The 23,387-nt window shown below is 41.8% G+C and overlaps 1 protein-coding gene and 1 pseudogene across 1 annotated transcript in view; one reads left to right on the forward strand and one right to left on the reverse strand.

Annotated features, from left to right (window-relative positions):
• The window catches only part of LOC113019578 (protein NLRC3-like), a 576,297-nt pseudogene that overhangs the window by 172,920 nt on the left and 379,990 nt on the right, over positions 1 to 23,387 (forward strand).
• LOC113019581 (NACHT, LRR and PYD domains-containing protein 12-like) overlaps positions 4,358 to 23,387 on the reverse strand; it is a 54,323-nt gene continuing 35,293 nt past the window's right edge. Inside the window, exons 11-14 of the mRNA XM_026163355.1 lie at positions 13,862 to 13,985; positions 11,398 to 11,571; positions 5,047 to 5,093; positions 4,358 to 4,899 (exon numbers count right to left, since the gene is read on the reverse strand). Of these exons, the coding sequence (XP_026019140.1) occupies positions 4,358 to 4,899; positions 5,047 to 5,093; positions 11,398 to 11,571; positions 13,862 to 13,985 (887 nt within the window). The remainder of the gene's footprint in view (positions 4,900 to 5,046; positions 5,094 to 11,397; positions 11,572 to 13,861; positions 13,986 to 23,387) is intronic.

A 23,387-nucleotide genomic window follows, 5' to 3' on the forward strand; every position in this document is an offset into this window, starting at 1 on the left:
ACAAGAACTACATTCACCTTAATACATGTGTTTGTTTCACTGTGTTGTATCCTCCATCCCGTTTTGGCGTTTTGGCGCACAGACTTAACAATGTGGTGTATGCTGTACAGTGTAGTGAAGAATGCCCAGACCTCTACATTGGAGAGACCAAACAGCCACTTCACAAGAGCATGGCACAACATAGAAGAGCCACCTCCACAGGACAAGACTCAGCAGTCCATCTGCATCTTAAGGATAAAGGTCACTCTTTCGAGGATGCCAATGTTCACATTTTGGACAGAGAGGACAGATGGTTTGAAAGAGGAGTGAAAGAAGCATCTATGTCCACTGTGAGCGACCATCTTTGAACAGAGGCGGGGGTTTCCGACACCAACTCTCTGCCATCTATAATCCAGTTTTGAGATCCCTTCCCAGACGCCTTAACGCCCACTCACATCCTGGGCCATCTGACCTCAGGAATTCGCATGATAAGGTGGGGCCAGGTTTCACAATGAACTCACCCGAAACTCTGGCTGATTGGGACCCACACCCAGTTTCACACCTTGGCTCAGGCGATTAGAGGATCATCAGGGGGTCCTTTTGTCCCTCTGTGGGGGTCACTCCCACTAGGTTTATATCTGGGACTCTCCACCATTTGACCTTAGAACTGAAGAAGCTTCTCGGATGAGAGGTGAAACGTCTTCAAGTAACTTAAGGAAGTCCAGACGCTTTTCTTTGCAAGCTCCTTTGACTACGATGACCTGGATGACTGAGAACCTTCACAGTTCTTCACAACAATGACACAGCTTCTAAATATTCTACATCAAAACAAATCTGTCACCAAATCCACCAGATTCGCTAGCAGGTGTCAAGCAAGACTGAATGGATTTAAGTGCAGACCCAGCCTGAAAAACAAGAGTTCACAGTTTATTCGCACAAATCACCAAAGTGCAACTGTAAATACAAGTGACGAGCAGGATCCAGGGATCCGGGGGGGGGGGGGGAAAGGAATTTCTTTTATTTATGTATCATTCACATTATTTTATTGTATAATGCCTTGGTGCCACTGGATTTTAACATGTCTCACACTCATACAGTAAGACAAATGGTGGGGGTCTAGTAAGGAAGTTGGGGGAAGCAGACAGCTCCACAGGAAGTCTTTTGTCTCTTCGAGGACTCTGGGAGGTAGCAAGGGAGTGTGAGACAGCTGTGTACTGCCTTTTGTTCCTGTGAAAGGTATTTAACTGAGAGCCATGCTAGGCTCAGGGAGACTCTGCTGACCATCTGCCCCGCGATCATGCAGGCTCTCCAGAAATTTGGTTTGTCTGTTCTTTGTTTTTGATTAAAGAATGTTAGCTACCGCTCACCGCTCGTCTGCAGGCTTTATTTAATGGAAAACTTCCACAACAGGGGGGTTAATCCACATACTCAAATCTTCAGTGCGAGCTCGTCTACTCTCTTCTCCATTCAGAAGCACTCCACGACACGCTCCTCAGTCTGCCATGAATCCTCTTCTGCCACTCACGCTTTTCACTGTCTTGCTCCAGTCCACACAGCTGCACACTGCGATCAATGTTCCCTCTAAGCTGTGCACGTGTGCAATTGTGCACTACTGGCACGGTCTCTGCGCAGAGAAAATCTGTGTTGCGCACAAAAAAAAAATCCAAGCTGAATTGAAATTAAAATTAATACTTTAACAATTCTGTTTGGCAGTGTTAGTCAGTGACTGGCTGCTCCAGTATGGGATTACAACGATGCCACCTTATCCCACAGTCCAGCCAATGATGCGATTCACATTCGTATATACGCAGCTAATCAACGTGGTTGACAGGCTATGACAGCGTCCTTATGTGCCGACACCGGTGTTTTAGCTAGTAAAGCGGCTGATGTGGAGTGAAGCCACGTTAATGACAACGTGTACAACCATTGGAGATGTGAGCAGGACAGACGGAACAATTGACGGGAAAAGTGTGGTCTTTATACCAGTTTTTAAATTGTGTTGATCGGCCACGTAAAACCGGAGTTATCATAAAAAATATCTGCAATGTTTGGTTGTTTTCCTGAATACTGTCGTTGTTTATATTTACTGCAGGAAGAAACGGTAAAAACGGCATTTTTTAAGGAAAACGCTCGAAAGCCTGTGAGCAAAGACAAAACCAAAACACCCCCACCCATTCCTATTAGTCGAAAAATGTACCATGTGGACCAATCAAAAAATGATCTGGCAACATGGCATTTATTGTTTAGGAAGGGGGAAGTTTTAGGAGTGACGGCAGTGTTTTGAGATGTCAAATCAAATCAAATCAAATCACTTTTATTGTCACATCACATGTGCAGGTACATTGGTACAGCACATGTGAGTGAAATTCTTGTGTGCGAGCTTCACAAGCAACAGAGTTGTGCAAAATACAATAACGTAAACAAGCAAAATACAAGAATGGCTACATCTGAAACTAATAAATATATGTACAATATATAATAGTGTATGCATTTCTGGATGTGTATACTAAATGTTTTCTACGTGTGTGTGTGTGTGTGTGTGTGTGTATACACATTTTTACAAATTAAATAGAGTAAAAATAAAATAAAATATATAAAAATGATGTGAGAGATGTGAGACGTTTAGCGCAAATCTTGTGTAGTTAGTGTGTAGTTAATGTGTAGTGTAGTCAATAGTTTTGTTGTGTGTGCCAGAACAATGAGGCGACGGCTGAATGTTACAGGTGTTACAGCAGTGATACATCTCCTGTTGTCAGGCCTGCAGGTATCAGGCTGATGTTCTGCTTTATCTCATAGTGGACTGAAATTGTTTTTTGGAGTGGCACAAATAATTTGTGTGGCATCAAATTTGATGCAGAACAGCTGATTGTGCTGTAAATAGTTTGAAACGTTTATTTAAGAAAACGCCTTTGCTGCATTTTTAGGTAAACAGCTGCAAAAAACTTTGTTGTTTGCATAACTCAGTTACTTTTTTGAAGAAGTAACTATATAATTAAATGCCCAACATTGGTCCATATATACTGTATTTTGCAGACAGAGTTACAGACTCTCTCCCAGAACACAGACTCAGACTCATAATACAAGTCACAAGAGCTTTATTAAAAATAAAAAGAAAGTTGTGTTTTGACCACAGTGCACACATCTAATGTTGCTCACAGTGGTCCAAGGGACCGCTCAGGGAGTTTGTGTGTTCGCTCAGACATATGAAATATTAGAGGGAACATTGACTGGGATCCAGGGAAAAACAGACTAACAGGTCCAGGAAGCAAGAAGTAATTCTACATCCAGAAATTACAAACATAAGTTTGATACTAGCCGGGGCTTTACGAACACAGGGCATTCACCGTTCCAGCGACGAGCTGCTCTGAGCCACCACATCAAATAGTAGCCACAAAACATAGGAACAAATCAGTGGCAGGTGGGTGGGCCAAAAGCGAGAGCCCAGTAATGAGCTCTGCCCAGGCAGGTAGAAGGCAGCGATGTTAAAAAGAAAGAGAGAGACACACACAAAAACAAAACTACGGCCCAACATTAGCCAGCTGGAGAGACACGGGGACCATGACACCATTATCACCATTACCCTTTGTGATAGTTTTCATGTTTCATATGAACTAAGCAAATACACCATATCATGGTTATAACTCTATTAAAAACTACTGATCCAGTATTCTCAGCTTATATATCTGAAACATTTTTTAAATTGATTGAAACAATAAGAGCATGTAGAAAGCTTGGTGTCGTAGAATTTTGTAAATAAAGTCTGCAAGACGGAAAGAGTCAAACAATTTATCACTGCGTGCAAGAGAACACGCACACATCAAAGTATAACAGGTTCATAGTAATGAGCATTCCAACCTCGGGGCGTCGCAGTGCCCCTTTTATAACATCACACAAACTCTATGTGTCTTTTCAGTTACAACAGTCTTTTCTCCAACCCAGGCTGTTGGTGAACGCAAGAATGTGTGGGTTGCATGCATGCAAAGGTTATACAAAAATCATACAGTGAAGTTCTAACAACGTAAATCTAAATGTGAGGGTTAACTAGAATTTTCCCATTACATTGGAAAAATCCTATCAAAAAGAGAAATCAAATATTTCAATTCATTTTATTGAGCTCAGACTTGTTGAAAATGCAGAGGAGCTGGTTATGAACTGAGCTTCAGAGAAACACAACATACTGATATTCACTGTGAAGCTTCCATCTTTAAAGGACAGAAGAGGAAGAAGTTTACAATGAATAATTTAGAACAGTTTAAAACATCAACTGATTGAATCCATGAATCTGAAAACGTGTGAAAGAGACAAACATGTACAGACTGAACTATCTGCTCAACTGTCAGAGCGTTTCTCTAACTGAAGGACACTCTTTACACTCAACTCAGCACAGACTCACTGAGGAACCAGGAGACCGGAGACTAAACCCAGGATAAAGAGTTTCAGTGAATGTGGTGTTGAAGGTGTGGAGGTGGATCAAAGTGTCAGAGGAGACTCTGTAGAAGGACAGAGTGCCAGCAGGACAGTCCACATACACTGCTACTCTGTTAGAGAAAGAGGAGGAGGTGGAGGAGGAGATGGATGTTTGTCTGTTATTGTTCCACACAGAACGAGGACCATCATCATCAGAGCAGCTGAGACTCCAGGACTGATTGTTGTATCCAAACAAGCAGTCTTCACTGTCTCCTTTCCTTCTGATTCTTCTGTAACTCACTGATATATAAACGTCTCCTCTCCACTCGACCTCCCAGTAACAGCGACCAGTCAGACCATTTCTACACAGCAGCTGGTAATGAACATCAAATCTGTCTGGATGATCAGGATATGACTGAACCTCCTTCACACGTGTCACCTTCTTGTTGTTGTCATCAGACAGTTTGATGTTTGTGTGAACTGTGTTTGTGTCAATTGTGAGTTGACAGGAATCTGATGAGAGAACAAACACAATCCAGCTGCAGTTATTGATCCATCATCTGTTCATTGATTGACACTTTGATGATGACTCCTGACATGATGAAGATAGTTGAATGTGTGCTGCTTTGTTTTCATGAATCCCATTAAAAACACACTTACACTTCCTCAGACCTGGTCTCAACCATCGGACTCCAGCAGGCTCCACCCTGAGGAGGGGGGTCAGAGCAGCACAGTCAGCATGCACACATGGACATTACATGGCTCTCATACACATACTGTTAGACACTGATAACAGACCAACAGATTTTCACAAATTCACTTCAATCCATACATGGATCAAACTGCTGATGATTTGGACTGATCCTGGATCTGTCAGTACACCCTGTATTGAATTAAATTCAAACTGTGACCATCATTATCTTTATATTTCTCTTCTGTTTATGCTTCTTTGTAGTGTGTAGTGTGTAGGGCTACATGCTTTCAGTCAGTAGCCCTACCACTGTTCCTTCACAAATCCAAAGTTTTTAATTCTCAAACCAAATCCTTAATCTGAGAATAATTACCATCAGCAATAACATCCAGTAACAATTCAAAAAGCCACCATTCCCGACACATACACATAATCCAATCAGCTCATCTCTCACCAGCCAAACTCTCTCATCTGCACCTGTGCTATGCTCCCACCTGTCTTTGTGTTTGCAGGTAGCTCCCAGTGTATATACTGTCCTCTTTTCCTGTGCCTGCTTTGGATTTCTGTTTAATGGACTTTGTGTTTCCTCATTTTTCACTTTTGCATTTGGACCAATAAATGCTCCTTTTTTATCACTTCCTTCCTGCCTCTGTATCTTCCACCTGGGTCGTTTCACCCACACCCCTCCCCCACATTGGACAATCGGACCATCTCTCCCTGTTCCTCGCACCTAGGTATTCACCACTCATCCAACGTGTGAAATCTGCTGTGAGGACAATTAAAGTGTGGCCAGAGGGGACAGACGCAGTGCTCCAGGACAGATTTAAAAACACAGACTGGAATATGTTCACCCACACAGACCTGGACCAGTACACCTCATCTGTACTGGATTACATCTCCGAAACCACAGACAGTGTCACCACCCAGAAACGGATCACCATGTACCCCAACCAGAAGCCTTGGATGAACCGGGATGTTCGTCTCCTCCTGAAGGCCCGCAACACCGCCTTTAGGTCAGGAGATGCACACGCCTACAGCACAGCCAGGGCTAATCTAAAGAAGGGCATCAAAAAAGCCAAACACCATTACAAGAAGAAGGTAGACGAACACTTCTCCAACTCCAACCCCCGACGCATATGGCAAGGACTCCAGACCATTACAGACTACAGGACCACCAAACCCTCCCCCGCATCCTCTGATGTCTCCTTCCTCAACGAGCTCAACAACTTTTATGCTCGTTTTGAGCGAGGGAACCCCACAACCACAACCAAAGCAGACATGACGCCAGACCACCAACCTCTGACTCTCTCCCCCACCGATGTAGGAGCGGTGCTGAGCAGGATCAATGTCCACAAGGCTGCAGGTCCTGATGGCATCCCCGGACGTGTTCTCAGAGCGTGTTCTGGGGTGCTTGCAGGAGTGCGCACAGACATATTCAATCTGTCCTTGGCCCACGCTGTGGTACCGGCCTGCTTCAAATCCACCTCCATCATCCCGATACCCAAAAACTCCAACCCATCTTGCCTCAATGACTACCGCCCAGTAGCACTCACCCCCATCATCACTAAGTGCTTAGAGCAGCTGGTCCTAGCACACTTCAAATCCTGTCTCCCCCCCACCCTGGACCCCCACCAATTCGCATACCGCCAGAACAGGAGCACAGAGGATGCAGTCTCCATCGCACTGCACTCTGTCCTTTCACACCTGGACAACAACAACACCTACGCCAGAATGCTGTTTATAGACTTCAGTTCAGCATTCAATACAATCCACCCCTCACAACTCATCAGGAAACTGACAGACCTGGGCATCAGTTCCCTCATCTGCAAATGGTTACTGGACTTCCTGACCAACCGCCCCCAACATGTCCGGCTGGATAACCACTGCTCATCTACCATCACAATGAACCACAAGGCTGTGTGATGAGCCCTTTCCTCTACTCCCTCTTCACCCACGACTGCAGACCTGCTGATGGTTCCAACACCATCATTAAGTTTGTAGATGACACCACGGTGATTGGCCTCATCAGTGACAACGATGAGGCCGCCTACAGGGAGGAGGTGGATCGTCTGGCTGAGCGGTGCGACACAAACAACCTGCTGCTTAACACCGAGAAGACCAAGGAGCTCATCGTGGACTACAGGAGGAATGCTGACCCACATCCCCCATCCACATTAAGGGGACGGCTGTGGAGCGTGTGAGCAGCTTCAAGTTCCTGGGAGTCCACATCTCCGAGGATCTCACCTGGACGACCAACTGCTCCAAGCTGGTCAAGAAGGCTCACCAGCGCCTCTTCTTCTTGAGGACTCTGAGGAAGAACCACCTGTCCTCAGACATCCTGGTGAACTTCTATTGTTGCACCATCGAGAGCATCCTGACCAACTGTATAACAGTCTGGTACGGGAACTGCTCTGCCTCGGACCGGAAGGCGTTGCAGAGGGTCGTGAAAACTGCCCAGCGCATCGCCGGAGCACCACTTCCTGCCATAAAAGACATCTACAGGAAGCGGTGTCTGAAAAGGGCTGGGAAAATCATCAAAGACCCCAGTCACCCATCACATGGACTCTTCACCCTCCTGCCCTCTGGGAGGCGCCACAGGAGCCTCCGGACTAAGACCACCAGGTACCGGAACAGCTTCTTCCCCACAGCTGTCAGACTCCTGAACTCTGCCTCCTGACATCTGACCCACGTTAAACTCATGGACTGAACATACACACCCCCACAATGGACAACTGTACCCTCAAACACACAATAATAACATGGAGTGAACCACCACTCACAACCACTAACACTTTATATAACCTCTGTAGAAACTATCTACACCCTCACTTATCTTAACTGCACTACTGTATAGCTCTGTGTAAATAATCATTCTGTACATTCAATAATCTTTAATCCTACAACTGTTTACAACTTGCATAGTTCCCATTTCTGTATAGCTGTATATCTCAGATTTCTGTATAGTTTTTCATATTTATATCCTGTTCATAGCCTGTACATAGCTTGTACTCACTACAGCCTGTACATACTTAGTTATAGAATATTCACAACATACTTCATACTGTGTACATTATAACATACCATAATAGACCCATTTCTGTAATATACTTACATATCTATACTATTGCTAATATATATTGTAATATCTATATCACTAAAGCACTTCTGGATGGATGCAAACTGCATTTCGTTGCCCTGTACCTGTGCATGTGCAATGACAATAAAGTTGAATTCTATTCTATTCTATTCTAACTATATTTCTTTATTGCATTGTTTTCAGTTCTATGATTTTGCATATTGGCTTTTCAAAACAAATTTCAACTTTTGTCTATGAGGAGCACTAGAAACACATACATGCATTTCTGCACTGCTGCTTACTTAAACTCCCGGAGAGCAGCCATTTGGCTTTTCTACCTTTAAATATATAGAGAGCATGCCATAGTTGTCAGCTTCTATCACAGCTGTCAATATAAAAGTTTATCTAAATAAATGTGGGCGATCGTAGCTCAAGAGTTGGCAGTTCGAGCCCCGGCTCCGACAGTTTCGGTCGCTATGTCCTTGGGCAAGACACTTCACCCGTTGCCTACTGGTGGTGGTCAGAGGGCCTGGTGATGCCAGTGTCCGGCAGCCTCGCCTCTGTCAGTGCGCCCCAGGTGGCTGTGACTACAATGTAGCTTGCCATCACCAGTGTGTGAATGGGTGGATGACTGAATGTGTAAAGCGCTTAGGGTCCAGAGGTTCAGTCAATGAGCTCGTCAATAGCTTCAATGCTAAAATGTTAAATGTAATGGATACAATTGCTCCCATTAAGGTGAAGGTTATCTCTGGAAGAAAAAAGTCTCCATGGAGAAACTCCACACTGGTGAAAAATGAAAAAAGAGAGTGTAGGAAAGCTGAGCGCAGATGGAGGAAAACAAACCTCCAGGTTCACTATGACATCTATAAAGAGAAACTTCACAATTATAATTTACGACTGAGGAGTGCAAGAAGGTCCTACTTCTCTGACATCATCACTAAAAAAAGCCATAATGCTCGGGTCTTATTTTCTACAGCTGACAGGCTAACAAACCCTCCTGTGTCAGTGGCAGCTGAACTTCATTCGACTATGGCCTGCAATGACTTTGCCAAATTCTTCACAGGAAAAATCCAAAAGATTAGACAAGCAGTTGGTACATCAACAGCAGATCCAGGATATGTACTGTGTCCACCGAAAAACTGTTTAAACACCATGAAACAGTTTCACCCGATTAACAGCAAAGACCTGGAGGACATCTTAGGTCAACTGAACTCCTCCTCTTGCTGTTTAGATGTCCTGCCAAAAAGTTTTTTTCAAAAAGGTCTCAAAGACTTTAGAGTCAGACCTGTTACAGATCGTCAACTTTTCTTTATTATCAGGTGTGTTTCCAGAATCACTAAAAACTGCTATAATAAAACCTACACTGAAAAAGGACAATCTTGACAAGACACAAATGAACAACTACAGGCCGATCTCAAATCTCCCATTTTTAAGTAAGATCATTGAAAAAGCAGTTTTTCAACAACTCAGTTACTTCTTAAAACAGAATAACTGCTACGATGCCTTCCAGTCAGGTTTTAGACAGAACCACAGCACTGAAACCTCTCTGACCAAAGTGTTTAATGACATATGTCTGAATACAGACAGTGGAAAAATGTCAGTCTTAGTTTTACTGGATCTCAGTGCAGCATTTGATACAGTTGACCACAACATATTACTCAAACGACTGGAGAACTGGACAGGTCTTTCAGGAACTGTACTAAACTGGTTCAAAACATACTTAGAAAACAGGAAATACTTTGTATCAATAGGTAACTTCACATCTGAGCAGACAAGTATCACATGTGGAGTTCCCCAAGGTTCCATCTTGGGACCCTTTCTGTTTAACATTTACATGCTCCCACTGGCACAGATTATAAAGAACAACAAAATAAACTACCACAGCTATGCAGATGACACACAAATATATATCACAGTGTCACCAGGAGACCGAGGCCCTGTACAGGCGCTTGGTAAATGCATTGAGGAAATCAATGACTGGTTGTGCCACAATTTTCTCCAGCTAAACAAAAACAAAACTGAGGTAATAGTCTTTGGCACCAAAGAAAAACGATTACAGGTCACCAGAGAACTTCAATCTATACACCTAAAAACCACAAACCAGGCGAGAAATTTGGGTGTAATGATGGATGCAGACCTAAACTTAGAAAAACACATTAACACAATAACAAAATCAGCTTACTATCACCTCAAGAATATTTCAAGGATAAGATCTGATGTCTCAACAGGACCGGGAAAAACTAGTCCATGCATTCATCTTTAGTAGGCTTGATTACTGTAACAGCATCTTTACAGGTCTACCTAAAAAATCAGTCAGACAACTACAGCTCATTCAGAACTCTGCTGCTCGAGTCCTCACTAAGACCAAAAAAGTGGACCACATCAGTCCAGCTCTGAGGTCTTTACACTGGCTGCCTGTCCGTCAGAGGATAGACTTTAAAGTTCTAATGCTGGTCTATAAAGCTCTGAATGGTTTAGGACCAAAATACATCAGTGACCTCCTGACCCAGTATGAACCTTCCAGATCCCTCAGGTCATCTGGATCTGGTCTTTTATCAGTTCCCAGAGTCAGAACCAGACACGGAGAAGCTGCATTCAGCTTTTATGCTCCTTATATCTGGGACAAACTCCCAGAAAGCCTCAGATCAGCTGAAACACTCAGTTTATTTAAATCCAGGTTGAAGACTCACCTGCTCTCAGCTGCATTTGAATAAAGCACCAAATGCGCACTTAAGCTTAAATTTCAAAACTTACATTTTAACTATTGATTTTATCTACTGTTCTGATTTTATCTGTTTTGATTTTATATACTGTTTTCTTTGTTTGTTTGTTTGTTTGTTTGTTTGTTTGTTTGCTTGTTTTAATCAATTTTAAATCATGCTTTTTATCTGTTTGTGTTTCTAATGTCTCTGTAAAGCACTTTGAATCACCTTGTTGTTGAACTGTACTATACAAATAAACTTGCCTTGCCTTGCCTAAAGTGCTATACAAATTCAGGCCATTTGCCATAAATAAATGAAGTGAGGCTAACAGTTTCAAAAGGTTCCAATAGTTGTTTTAATCTAGGATAAGTATGTCCTGTGCCTCTCTATTCATATATTAATATAATTTTTGCTGTAAATATATTGAGATATTTACCAATTGTTTCTGGAAATGCTCTCACTAGACACCTCATACATATATATTGCTTGTTGATCAGTTCGTGTCACGTGCATGAAGCAAATATCAGACATTCTCTCCATACCTGAGTGTGTCCAGTCCCCAGCATGGATCGTTCAGTCCAGCCGACAACAGCTTCATTCCTGAGTCTCCTGGATCATTGTAGCTCAGGTCCAGCTCTCTCAGATGGGAAGGGTTGGAGCTCACAGCTGAGGTTAGAGAAGTACAGCTTTCTTCTGTGATCAGACAGCCTGACAGACTGCAGATGCGCAAAAAAACAACCATTTGTGAACAATGAACAAAATCACCTAAGCCAGCTCTAACTGTGAGTTTTAACAAAAAGGAAAGTTTGAAGCTGATCTTGAAAGTAGAGAAGGTGTCTGTCTCCTGAACTTAAACTGGGAGTGGCTTCCACAACAAGTTCAACATTGCCAGGCTTTTTTTGTATAGAGATTGAAAATGTGACTTCACTCAGGGGTAAAACTGCAAAGAATTCTGGGAACTCGTGGCAAGAGGTACTAGCGCACGCAGGCTTTCAATTGAAATCAGTTATACAGCGATAAAAAGAAACACAAAAAATGGCAAGAAGCTGTTGTATTCTTAACTGCAATAGCCGGTCGCATGACAGCCACGGAAAGCCGACGGGTAAAGAGATCGGTTGTTATCGGATTACGTCGTTGAAGAGAAATTGTTCGAGCCATGTTTCCGAAGTAACAAAGGCGACTGGATTGCAGCCATTCAAAGACAAAATATAACGTCCCAGAACACTCCAGCTCACAGGTTAGTCTGCTCCAGACATTCCCACAAAGGTCATTCTGCTGTTGTAGTTAATGCCTCATTTTTCTTAACATAATTGGTGATATAGGTTACAAGCAAGTCTGGCGCTGAACAAAAAATTGTCGCGCTATGCTCCTTTGTTTATTGTGCATAAATAGTAAATTGTCCTGACACAACTTGACACAACCAGAACAAGCGGTGTTCAGTTTTACCAACGCCAAAACACTCCTAAATTAGAAGCATTATAAAAATATTGACCAGGAACTGCTGCAAGTGCCTCAAGTTACTGCAAAGCCCAGGCCTCCAGTCCTCGTCATCACCTGATGCTGGTGGCCGGGGGACAGGTCACCAAAAGCAGTGTGCGAGGAAGCAGAAGCACAATAAACATGCAGGGGTCTGTGCTATGGTAAGAGCAAATCCAAGCCGGCCAGCTGTCCCATTCATCCTGCTCTCAAACATTTGCTCACTGGACAATAAACTGGAATACATCTGACTCCAGTGAACCAAACAGCGGGAATTTAGGGACTGTTGCATCTTTGTTTTTACAGAACCATGGCTTAGTAACAGAGTTCTGGACACAACCATTCAGCTACACAAAGCTCACCTCACTTTCTACCAACAGAAATGCAGCTCTGTGTGGTAAGATTCGTGGTGGTGGCTTTTGTGCCCACATCAACATGAAATGGTGCAAGAAATCTATTAGTTTCTAATTACTGCTCATCGAGTTTATGAATGTTAGATGCAGATCTTTTTTTATTTACTTTAGGAATTCACTGCTGTGCTTGTTATAGCAGTGTACATCCCACCCAGTGCTAGCACTACAGAGGCATTCTGGGAGCAGTAAGGAGCAATCAGCAAGCTGTAGAAATCACACCCCGATGGAATGTTTATTGTCATTTTTTGTCAGAGCAGCAAACATGTTCATGGCAGAAGAATCCAAAGCCACTTCCAGGACAGCGGAGACATCTTTCTCTTAACATGGACAAAACAAAAGAGATGAGTTGTCAACTTCAGAAGAGTGATCGCTGTCCACTTAATCCTCTGTAGAGGTCGTTAAGAGCACCAAATTCCTTGGTGTCCACCTGAGAGAGAACCTCTCGTGGTTCCTCAATACCAGCTCCATAATTAAGAAGGCCCAACAGTGTCCCTACCTACTGCCTGCTACCAACTTGACTTGACTTGGCTTGATAGATAGTACGATTGCAATGGAAAACTAGTTCATCTGAATTGATTTGTGGTAAGTCGATCCAAGTAGATACTAATGGAAAAGGGGCTTATGTATCCAGGTTCTATGAGGAGAACATGATATGTTGAATTAGTCCAGTAGCTTAAAGTGTTGTTCCATCTTCCATTTTAAAAATTAAACTGAATACCTTTGCCTTTGGGTAGCTGACATTTCACCTTCTATTATGGTTCATTCTATTATGGTTCATTCTGTTTTCAATTTATATAACCGCAAATGTTCCATCAGTGACTCAATGACTTCAATAATCATTGCTGGATCTTAATCCTCATTTATATTTTGTCATTTGCAGATTCATAGAGTCTCTCATTTCTCATTTCTGTTTTACTTCTGCTCTTAATGTCCCACCATTGAAAGAATCACTATCCATCCAGGCTCTTGAACATGAAGCTGATGATGCTGGTGCGATGGAGATTGATTGTGGTTTCAACTTACTATTTATGTTAAGAAATTTTTATCAAGTTACTCTTTATGCAGCAATATAAATCCGGTTTTAAATGATCATCAGTGGAAATGTTTTAATTCTGACCTGAGAGTTTCCATTTTGCATTGTGGACTCCTCAGTCCAGCAGACAGAAGATTGACTGCTGAATCCTGCATGTCAGAGTTACTCAGGTCCAGCTCTCTCAGACTAGAGGACTGAGAGCTGAGAGCTGAGAACAGAGCTTCATAGCCTCTCTCTGAGAACTTGCAGTGACTCAGTCTGAAAAATGAAAGATACAATATTAAACAAACACGTTTGTTAAAGTGCAGTGGGGGTGCACTGAAGAGTTATTCGATTTAGAATATTTAATGGTGTTTTTTTTCCAGTAATCCTTACTTCCTAAACAAGGTACAACAACAAATGAATAACATTGACATTTACTAGGTAAAATGCACTGCTCCATAAAATACAAACAACATTTTTAAAAAAGGTTCTCAGTATAGTTGTGGATCAATTATGGTATTCTATGGTAAATGCCAATCCAGGTCCACATGGCAGGCAGTGGATTCAGGACTCACAAGAGGATGTTGTGCCCTCAGACTACCCTCATTATGCATGTTTCTAATTGTTTGGTCAGACCTGGCCTGCTGGAGGTAATTTTGCTCTGGCTGTGTTCATTTTGTTTACACAAAGGAGCAGATACCCATTCAGCTATACAGCCCTGTCCAGCTCTCTTAGAGTAACTGACTGTTCGCTGGAATCTCCTCCATGCTGTCGAGATTGTTCTGGGAGACACTCAAAACCTTCCAGTGATGCATATATTGATAACATCCTTGATAAGTTGGACTAAGTGTGCAACCTCTGTAGGGTCCAGGTATTGCCCCAGGCTACCAGTAGTGACGCTGACTGCAGCTGAAATTCATTAATTACTCTCTCTGCTACTAAAAAGATCAGAAAACTATTGGAGATGTTTAACTGATGATGCTTTATTCTGATTAAAAAAATCTTTCTCTATTTTATGTCTTTGTTTTTTCGAGTAGTGTATTCTTATTGCCCAAAAGATTGATTCTGTTCATGTGGAAGTAGCATTTTCAGTGGGAGAAACATTTTGTTTTCATCCAAGTAATTTTTTAAGTCTCAGGTCAGTGCATGTTTCCACAACCTTATAAACAGTATATTTACACAATAACTGAAACCAGCACACTGGATTAATAATGGGCTGTGAGGTCAGTTCCCCAGTTCCTGATGATTGAGCATGCATCAAGACATATATTATTATTGGTTAATTCTGACAATTGACAAAAAGCAGAATATCACTTGCACTGACCTCAGAGTATTCAGTTTACAGTGTGGACTCCTCAGTCCAACAGACAGAAGCTTCACTGGTGAATCCTGCAGATCAGAGTTACTCAGGTCCAATTTTCTTAGAGTAGAGGACTGAGAGCTGAGAACGGAGGACAGAGATTCATAGCTTCTCTCTGAGAGGTTACAGAGACTCAGTCTGGGGGGAAAAAAACATTTTTATGAATGTTTGTTTTTTTATGTTAAAGAGGTTAGAAATGTGGCAGCTTACCATAGCTTAGGAATAATAACAATAATAGTAACAACAATAATGATAATAATAATAATAATAATAATAATAATAATAACAATAACAATAACAATAACAAGAAGAAGAACTAAAGACTTAAATAACACTGGATAAATCTGACTATTTGTGTAAATTCATAAAGAATCCAAAATATTACTTTATCTGACCTGATTGTTTCCAGTGTACACTGTGGACTGTCCACTGTAGCTGACAGAAGCCTCATCCCTGATTCATGCAGGTTGTTCATACCCAGGTCCAGCTCTCTGAGTCTAGAGGACTGAGAACTGAGGCCTGAGAAAAGAGTTTCACAGCCTGTCTCTGAGAGATAAGGGACGTTCAGCCTAAAAAATAAACAAAATAAAAACTTTGTTATCAAATTAAATAATTTCGTATGTTGAACCTTCACAAGAAAAACAAATGTCAGTGTATATTACAGAAACAAAAAATATTAAAGACTTGGAATTGGCTCATTAAAACAATTATACTCCTAAACAGAAACAGGCGAGGAGCTGGTAGATTAGTTTCCAAATATAAAGATCGGCAATTATTCTGCATAATCAAGGTTCAAGGTTCTAATCCTCATTTATAACATATATAATATATAATAATATATATTAATAATATATATATTATACATATAATGTATATATAATAATAATATATATATAACTGCAATTGCTGCAGCCTCTAAATATTCACCTGTTTCAGTCGTTGGTGATTCCATCTCAAGTTATTATGTGCTTGCTGCTGAACCATTTATGATTTTCATCTCATGGTAATGTGAAATTGTTGCTTTGTGTTTTAAATATTTTATATCCATCAACCAACTTACAGCATATGTATTCACAATATGAATTTTGATGCCAACATTAAATTCCTTAAAAACTATTCAAGATAAAAGCATATATTTAACAGCATTGTTTTCTCTGTTCTAATTAGAATACTTTCTGGAAAATCCAGATTTTTGGTCTACTCAGACAAGACCATGTACTGACATTTTTGTTTTTGTGGTAAAAATTGTCAGTTTGCTCAATCTAGCATGAAAATCTTCTTTGTGGGTTTTTTTTCCGCATTATTACAACTACATGGTGGCACAGTGATCAGCACTGTTGCATCACAAGATGAAGGTTCCTGGATTAAAATGCATGATCTGCCCTTAACAGTGTGAATTTTTTATTAGCATGTGTTCAAATTGTTTGTATGCTAGTTGCCTGTTAGCATCTAGGACCCTGCTATAAACTGCTGAATAATATAAAGCAGGAGCATCATCACACAGTGTGAATCATAAAAAATAATTTAAAAAAGAAATAAACTAGTGGGTCTGGCTAGTACCAAAGTGAAAAAGTTGTGTCAGAGTGATATTTTAGGATGTATCTGTAACTGTTTGAGTATAAGAGCCCTTTGTTTAAGTGGACTGCTGGACTCCTGGCGAAGGTTTTTCAGGAGGCGTTCACAGGGTCATATCTTGACCGAACTACACACACACCCATTGGATCATCTCATGTGATTTTGGTATGAATAAAAAATGTCACAGATTTTTATTTTCATTGTTTTTGTATTTAGTTTTGAGGAGTTGATTATAAAACGTCAAGTATAATATACTTCACATAGTGCTGATGATCATTTAATAAAATATATTTAAGTTTTTAAGCCATCACAGGTTACACTGTTTATGTTATAAATAAAAGCCTGAACACATGTTTACTTACAGAGCTTTGTTTGAGGCTTTGACCACTGGCAGCAGCCTCAGAAGAGCCTCCTCTGAAGCAGAGTATTTCTTCAGGTCAAACACATCCAGATCTTTTTCTGATGACAGTAAGATGAAGACCAGAGCTGACCACTGAGCAGGAGACAGTGAAGAGAGAAGTCCTAATGTCATATGCTGTTGGATTTGATCCACTAGAGAACGATCACTCAGTTCATTCAGACAGTGGAACAGATTGATGCTTTTCTCTGCAGACAGATTCTCATTAAGTTTCTTCTTGATGTACTGGACTGTTTCCTGCTTGGTCTGTGAGCTACTTCCTCTCTGTGTCAGAAGACCTCGTAGGAGAATCTGATTGGTCTCCAACGAAAGACCCAGAAGAAAGCGGAGGAACAAGTCCAGGTGTCCATTTGAACTCTGTAAGGTCTTATCCACAGCAGTCTGGTAGAAATGTTTCTCTGCAGATTCTTTTGTTTCACACTTCTGGGTGGTTGTTTGGTTTTTCATTAGATTGACTTCAGAATTGATGAAAGTCAAATGGACATGAAGAGCAGCCAGAAACTCCTGAACACTCAGATGGATGAAGCAGAACACCTTGTCCCGGTACAGTCCTCTCTCTTCTTTAAAGATCTGTGTGAACACTCCTGAGTACACTGAGGCTGCTCTGATATCGATGCCACACTCTGTCAGGTCTGATTCATAGAAGATCAGGTTTCTTTTCTGCAGCTGATCAAAGGCCAGTTTTCCCAGTGACTCAATCATCTTTCTGCTCTCCGGACTCCAGTGTGGATCTGTCTCAGCTCCTCCATCATACTTGACCTTCTTCACTTTGGCCTGAACCACGAGGAAGTGGATGTACATCTCAGTCAGGGTCTTGGGCAGCTGTCCTCCCTCTCTGGTTTTCAGCACATCCTCCAGAACTGTAGCAGTGATCCAGCAGAAGACTGGGATGTGGCACATGATGTGAAGGTTTCGTGATGTCTTGATGTGGGAGATGATCCTGTTGGCCTGCTCCTTATCTCTGAATTTCTTCCTGAAATACTTCACTTTCTGTGGGTCAGTGAACCCTCTGACCTCTGTCACCAAGCCGACACAGCCAGGAGGAATCTGATTGGCTGCTGCAGGTCGTGTGGTTATCCAGAGGCGAGCAGAGGGAAGCAGGTTCCCCATAATGAGATTTATCAGCAGCTCATCCACTGAGGTGGACTTTCTAGGGTCAGTTAGGATTGTAGTTTTGTGGAAGTCCAGAGGAAGTCGACACTCATCCAGACCATCAAAGATGAACACAACCTGGAAGTCTTCAAAGCTGCAGATTCCTGCTTCTTTGGTTTCAGTAAAGAAGTAATGAACAAGTTCCACCAAACTGAACTTTTGGTCTTTCAGCACATTCAGCTCTCTGAAAGTGAATGGAAATATGAACTGGATGTCCCAGTTGGCTTTGTCTTCAGCCCAGTCCAGGGTGTATTTCTGTGTTAAGACTGTTTTCCCGATGCCAGCCCATCCTTTTGTCAGCACTGTTCTGATTGGTTCATCTCTTCCAGGTGAGGCTTTAAAGATGTCCTCTTGTCTGATTGTTGTTTCTGGTCTGTCTGGTTTCATGGATGCTGTTTCAATCTGTCTGACCTCATGTTCATCATTGACCTCTGCAGTCCTTCCCTCTGTGATGTAGAGCTCTGTGTAAATCTGATTCAGAAGGGTTGGGTTTCCTGCTTTAGCGATCCCCTCAAACACACACTGGAACTTTTTCTTTATCTTAGATTTAAGTTCACGCTGACAAACTGAAGCAGGAATTCCTGAATAGTAAACATTAAAAACACATCAACAATTAAGTAATGTTTTTAAAAGTGGGCACAAAAATTTCCATCCCACATAGTAATGACTGTATACAAGTTTTTTCATCTTCATTAGTAAACGTTTCATTTATCAAGTACACAGCAAATTCAAAAGTGTTAAATGTTTTGGTGTTAATAGTCTTCTTGCAAAAGTAGAGTTAATTTTACTCTAAGTAGAGTCACATTCTTTTAATGTAACTCTGAGCTGTAAAATGATAGTAGTTAAAATCGAGTGTTAAAAATGAGTGTTTCTATGTTAAATCTGAAGGTGTTACAATGGAAACATTAACTCTTGACCTCTTAACTCTGAACTCCTACAGGGGCTATGACACCAACAGAGTAAATTCACAGACTCCGCCCCCAGCACGGCTCGAATCGAAGCTGAAGTGAAGCCGTTTCAGAACATTTTGCTCTACATATTTGAGTTTTTTGCCATGCTTGGTAAGTCATTTTTTCAAAGATTGTTTCAATTATTTTTATTAGCTTTTACTTCTGTGGCTCTTTGGAGTTGAGACAAAGCTGTGTGAAAGGCATTAGCCATGTTGCTCGGTGATAGCATAATATTCTGTTTTAGCTAGCTGAAAGGTATTGTTTGCAATACCAGCCTTGAAAAAGCTTGATTGAATTTTCTGCAAACTTTTGGTCAAAACATACATGTGTAGATGTGAAACGTTGTAGGTGCTACTTAAGCCGAAAATCGCCATAAAACAAAAAGCAAACGCAGTACAAACTACTGGTCTGTTAGTAACCAAAGTGAACGGTTTGGTAAAGAGTGATATTTTAGGATGCCTGTGTACTTTTGGTAATAAGGCCAATTGGTTTAAGAGGACTTTTGACTCTGGCGAATTTTTCTGGAGTTCATTAAGTGTCATAATTTTTATTCAATATCCACACAGGATACGCTTGTTAAGAGGAATATGGGGGAGAGCAGAAGTGCGTTGAAGTTCCACAAAGGGATGAATGAAGGACATGCATATTGTATTAAAGAAATAAGTGTTGAGAATGCTGTTATTTGCATTTACCAGCTCACCTATGTCAGACCTTTTGATAAACACAATTCTAATGAAAGTGGGAATATGTATAGTGTTACATCTTTCAGAAAATGTTTTGAAATTGTGGTGCACAGTTCAGAATAAATGTTTTTTCAAAAACCATTGCGTCTTTTTAGTAAATGTTTATTTCCAAAAGAAATTTCTAGAAGTTCAGAACAGTAAAATTCCCGCTTTTTAGAATTAATTAGAAGATAACTCTTACGTAGTTAAACTAAAATACTCTTTGAGAGTTAATATATAAACTCTTAACACCAAGTGTTAAATTATCAACTCCAGACAGATTTGGTGTTTAACACTAAATCAGAGTTAACGTACCAACTCTCCAAAAAGAGTTAAATTAACACTCTCTGGTGTGGACCCATATAGACACTTTAATAGTGTTGAAATCAAATCCGACAGTGTTAATTTGGACATGCTGGATTTGCTGTGTAGCTTGAATCTTTAGAGAAATCCCTTACTGCTCTGCAGTTGGTCAGCAAGCTTTTCCTGCTTCATTCTCCTCAGGAAGTTTAGTGTTATCTTTAGAAATGCCTCTCTGCTGCTCCTCGTCTTCTCATCATCCTCCCTCTGATTCTTTAAGCATTCTGGGTAGTCTGAACTGAGAACCTTCTGGATCTTCTTCAGTTCGTTCTTCACAAAAGTGATGATGTTGTTCTCCAGCAGCTGCAACAGAATAGCTTATGAATGACCCAATCAGACTGATGTCATGGAGCCAAACATCAGATCCATGTTGGACACACTGACAATCCATTGGTTCACAAAGTGCAGGATAGAGATTACTGTGAACAGAATGGATATAAAAGAGTATATAGTCAGATATAGCTGGCTCCACGCTCAATGCTCAGCACTCAGTAGTGGTGCGGTTCTTGACCATCCTGCCAATTGTGGTACCACCACTGTCAACTTCAATCTCCTAGATATAATCTCTTTTACAAGTGAGGGGCATCTCTTCCAGCATCTCTTCACTGACTGCAAGTTTGACTTTCTCTGCGTAACTGAGAAATGGTAACAACCCCATGACTTATCTCAATTAAATTAATTCACTCCTCCTGTTTTTTTTCCATCTATCAGCCCTTTGGAACTGGCCGGGGACCTTGCAATAATCTATCACAACAGGTGGAAAGACATACTGGTGTAATGGTTCAAGTGAGCAGCTGGTGTGTGTGGATCCCTTACCGAGCAGAGCCAGGTCCACTCATACCCACCTGCTGCTAATCAGCTGTAATAAGTGCGGATGCATTTAAGTCCACCGTGACCATCTCTTCTTCGCCAGTCCATCAGCTACGTACAGTACAATATGGCCTCAGTTTTTGTGATTAACGCTTCCTCAATTGGGTACTTACCTCGTCTCCTTATGGTCGCAGCTTGCGCTGCTCTAACTCACACCCTCGTGACTTTTTAAAGCCTCGTGCCAGCCTGTCACTCACCTCCTCTGGAAAATATGGATTACCCACACTTTACTTGCCTGCCTTTCTGCTTCCTTCAGTTCACCACCTCCTCAGGTCAGGGAACTTCATTGTTTATCTGCCTGCCGCTCACTCTGCCAGACCACCGTAGCTCACCCCTGTGCATCCCTGCCTGAGCCTGTGTAGAGACACTCCAGTGTGCCCAGTATGAGTTCATGTCAGCTACGTGTTGTTATCTGTGCTCTAAATAAAAACTGTGAGAATTGATTTCTGTCTGGCTATTGTCTGCTTTTGGGTCCATCTCTTGTGAGCCCAAAGCCGATGCAGCATGTGTTATGGTTTCCATAACACATGCTGATGCCAGCTGCCCCATCGGCTGTCAAAGGAGCTCCACCGCATTGCTTCTTCTTTTGCCTTTTTTAAGAAATGTGATCTCCCTGGCACCTGAGCTCTTCTACAGTAAGTTGGGGGTTCCTTTTCCAATGCTACCTAGTGTCTGACCATTCTCTCCGCTCTTTTCCAGATGACGGTGTCAAAACATCTCTTGTGGGCATGCTGATGGGAAAGGTGCTTGCATTGGCTGAGGCATATTTTACCTCTGCCGCTATTGTTCTTCACCAAACTGTTGTTTGGTGAAGAACAATGCATTTTCCAGCACGATGGAGCACCGTGCCATAAGGCAAAAGCGATAAATAAGTGGCTCGAGGAAAAAAAACGCTGAAATTTTGGGTACATGGCCTGGAAACTCCCCAGATCTTAATCCCATTGAGAACTGTGGTCAATTCTCAAGAGGTGGGTGAACAAACAAAAACCCACTAATTCTGACAAACTCCAAGAAGGCATTATGACAGAATGGGTTGCTATCAGTCAGGATTTGGCCCAGAAGTTGATTGAGAGCATGCCCAGTCAAATTGCAGAGGTCCTGAAAAAGAAGGGCCAATGGCTCTTTGCATAAATGTCATGTAATTGTCAATAAAAGCCTTTGAAACGTATGAAGTGTTTGTAATTATATTTCAGTACATCACAGAAACAAATGCAACAAAGATCTAAAAGCAGTTTAGCAGCAAACTTTGTGAAAACTAATATTTGTGTCATTCTCAAAACCTTTGGCCACGACTGTAGAATGTGGGAGAAACATGCTTGCACATGGTTGGGTGCACTGAGATGGACCTCATATTTTTACCTCCCTAACTCAAAGTAACATTATGTGTTGTTTGAACACTGCTTGCTTCATGTATGACAAGACAGCAGCCGTTCAACTGAGCCTTGTAAGGTTGGTGAAAAGTGTAATTATTAAAGGACAAGCATTGTAGAATTCCCAGTGCCAATGTGATCATGAGTTTTTAATTGTCCTGCCTTGAGGTGAATGTTGTTGTGATTTGGCGCTATATAAATAAAATTGAATTGAATTTGAAATGAATTGAACTGAGAGTTTCTGCCGCCTCTTCTCAACCTCTGAATATAACCCATGTTACACCAGCCAGAGAGGGACACCATGGAGAAGTACATCCAGGAGTCCCTGGCAGCTGGTAACATCTGTCAGTTTTCATCCCCGTTACGTGCTGTTTGTTTTTTATTTGTGGCTATAAAAGCCAGATACCTCTGTCCATGCATTTATTACAGGGGATTGAATGAGATTCCCCGTGAGGAATAAATGCCCTCTCTTTCTCATTGGGCCTGAATTTGACACCATCATTAATCACTCAGCAGTCAAGCTAAAGTTTTCATCCTCTCTTTTTATTTATCCTACTTTCCATCCATCCATCCATCTTCATCCGCTTTATCCGAGGCCGGGTCGCGGTGGCAGCAGCCTAAGCAGAGAATACCAGGCCTCCCTCTCCCCAGCCACCTCCTCCAGCTTATCCGGGGGAACACCAAGGCGTTCGCAGGCTAGCCGAGAGATGTAATCTCTCCAGCGTCTCCTGGGTCTGCCCCGGGGCCTCGCCCAGTGGGACATGCCTGGAACACCAACCCCAGGAGGTGCCTAGGAGGCATCCTTGTCAGATGCCCGAACCACCTCAGCTGGCTCCTTTCGATGTGGAGGA

Source organism: Astatotilapia calliptera, chromosome 3 (assembly GCF_900246225.1).
Source record: "Astatotilapia calliptera chromosome 3, fAstCal1.2, whole genome shotgun sequence".
NCBI classification, from domain to species: domain Eukaryota; kingdom Metazoa; phylum Chordata; class Actinopteri; order Cichliformes; family Cichlidae; genus Astatotilapia; species Astatotilapia calliptera.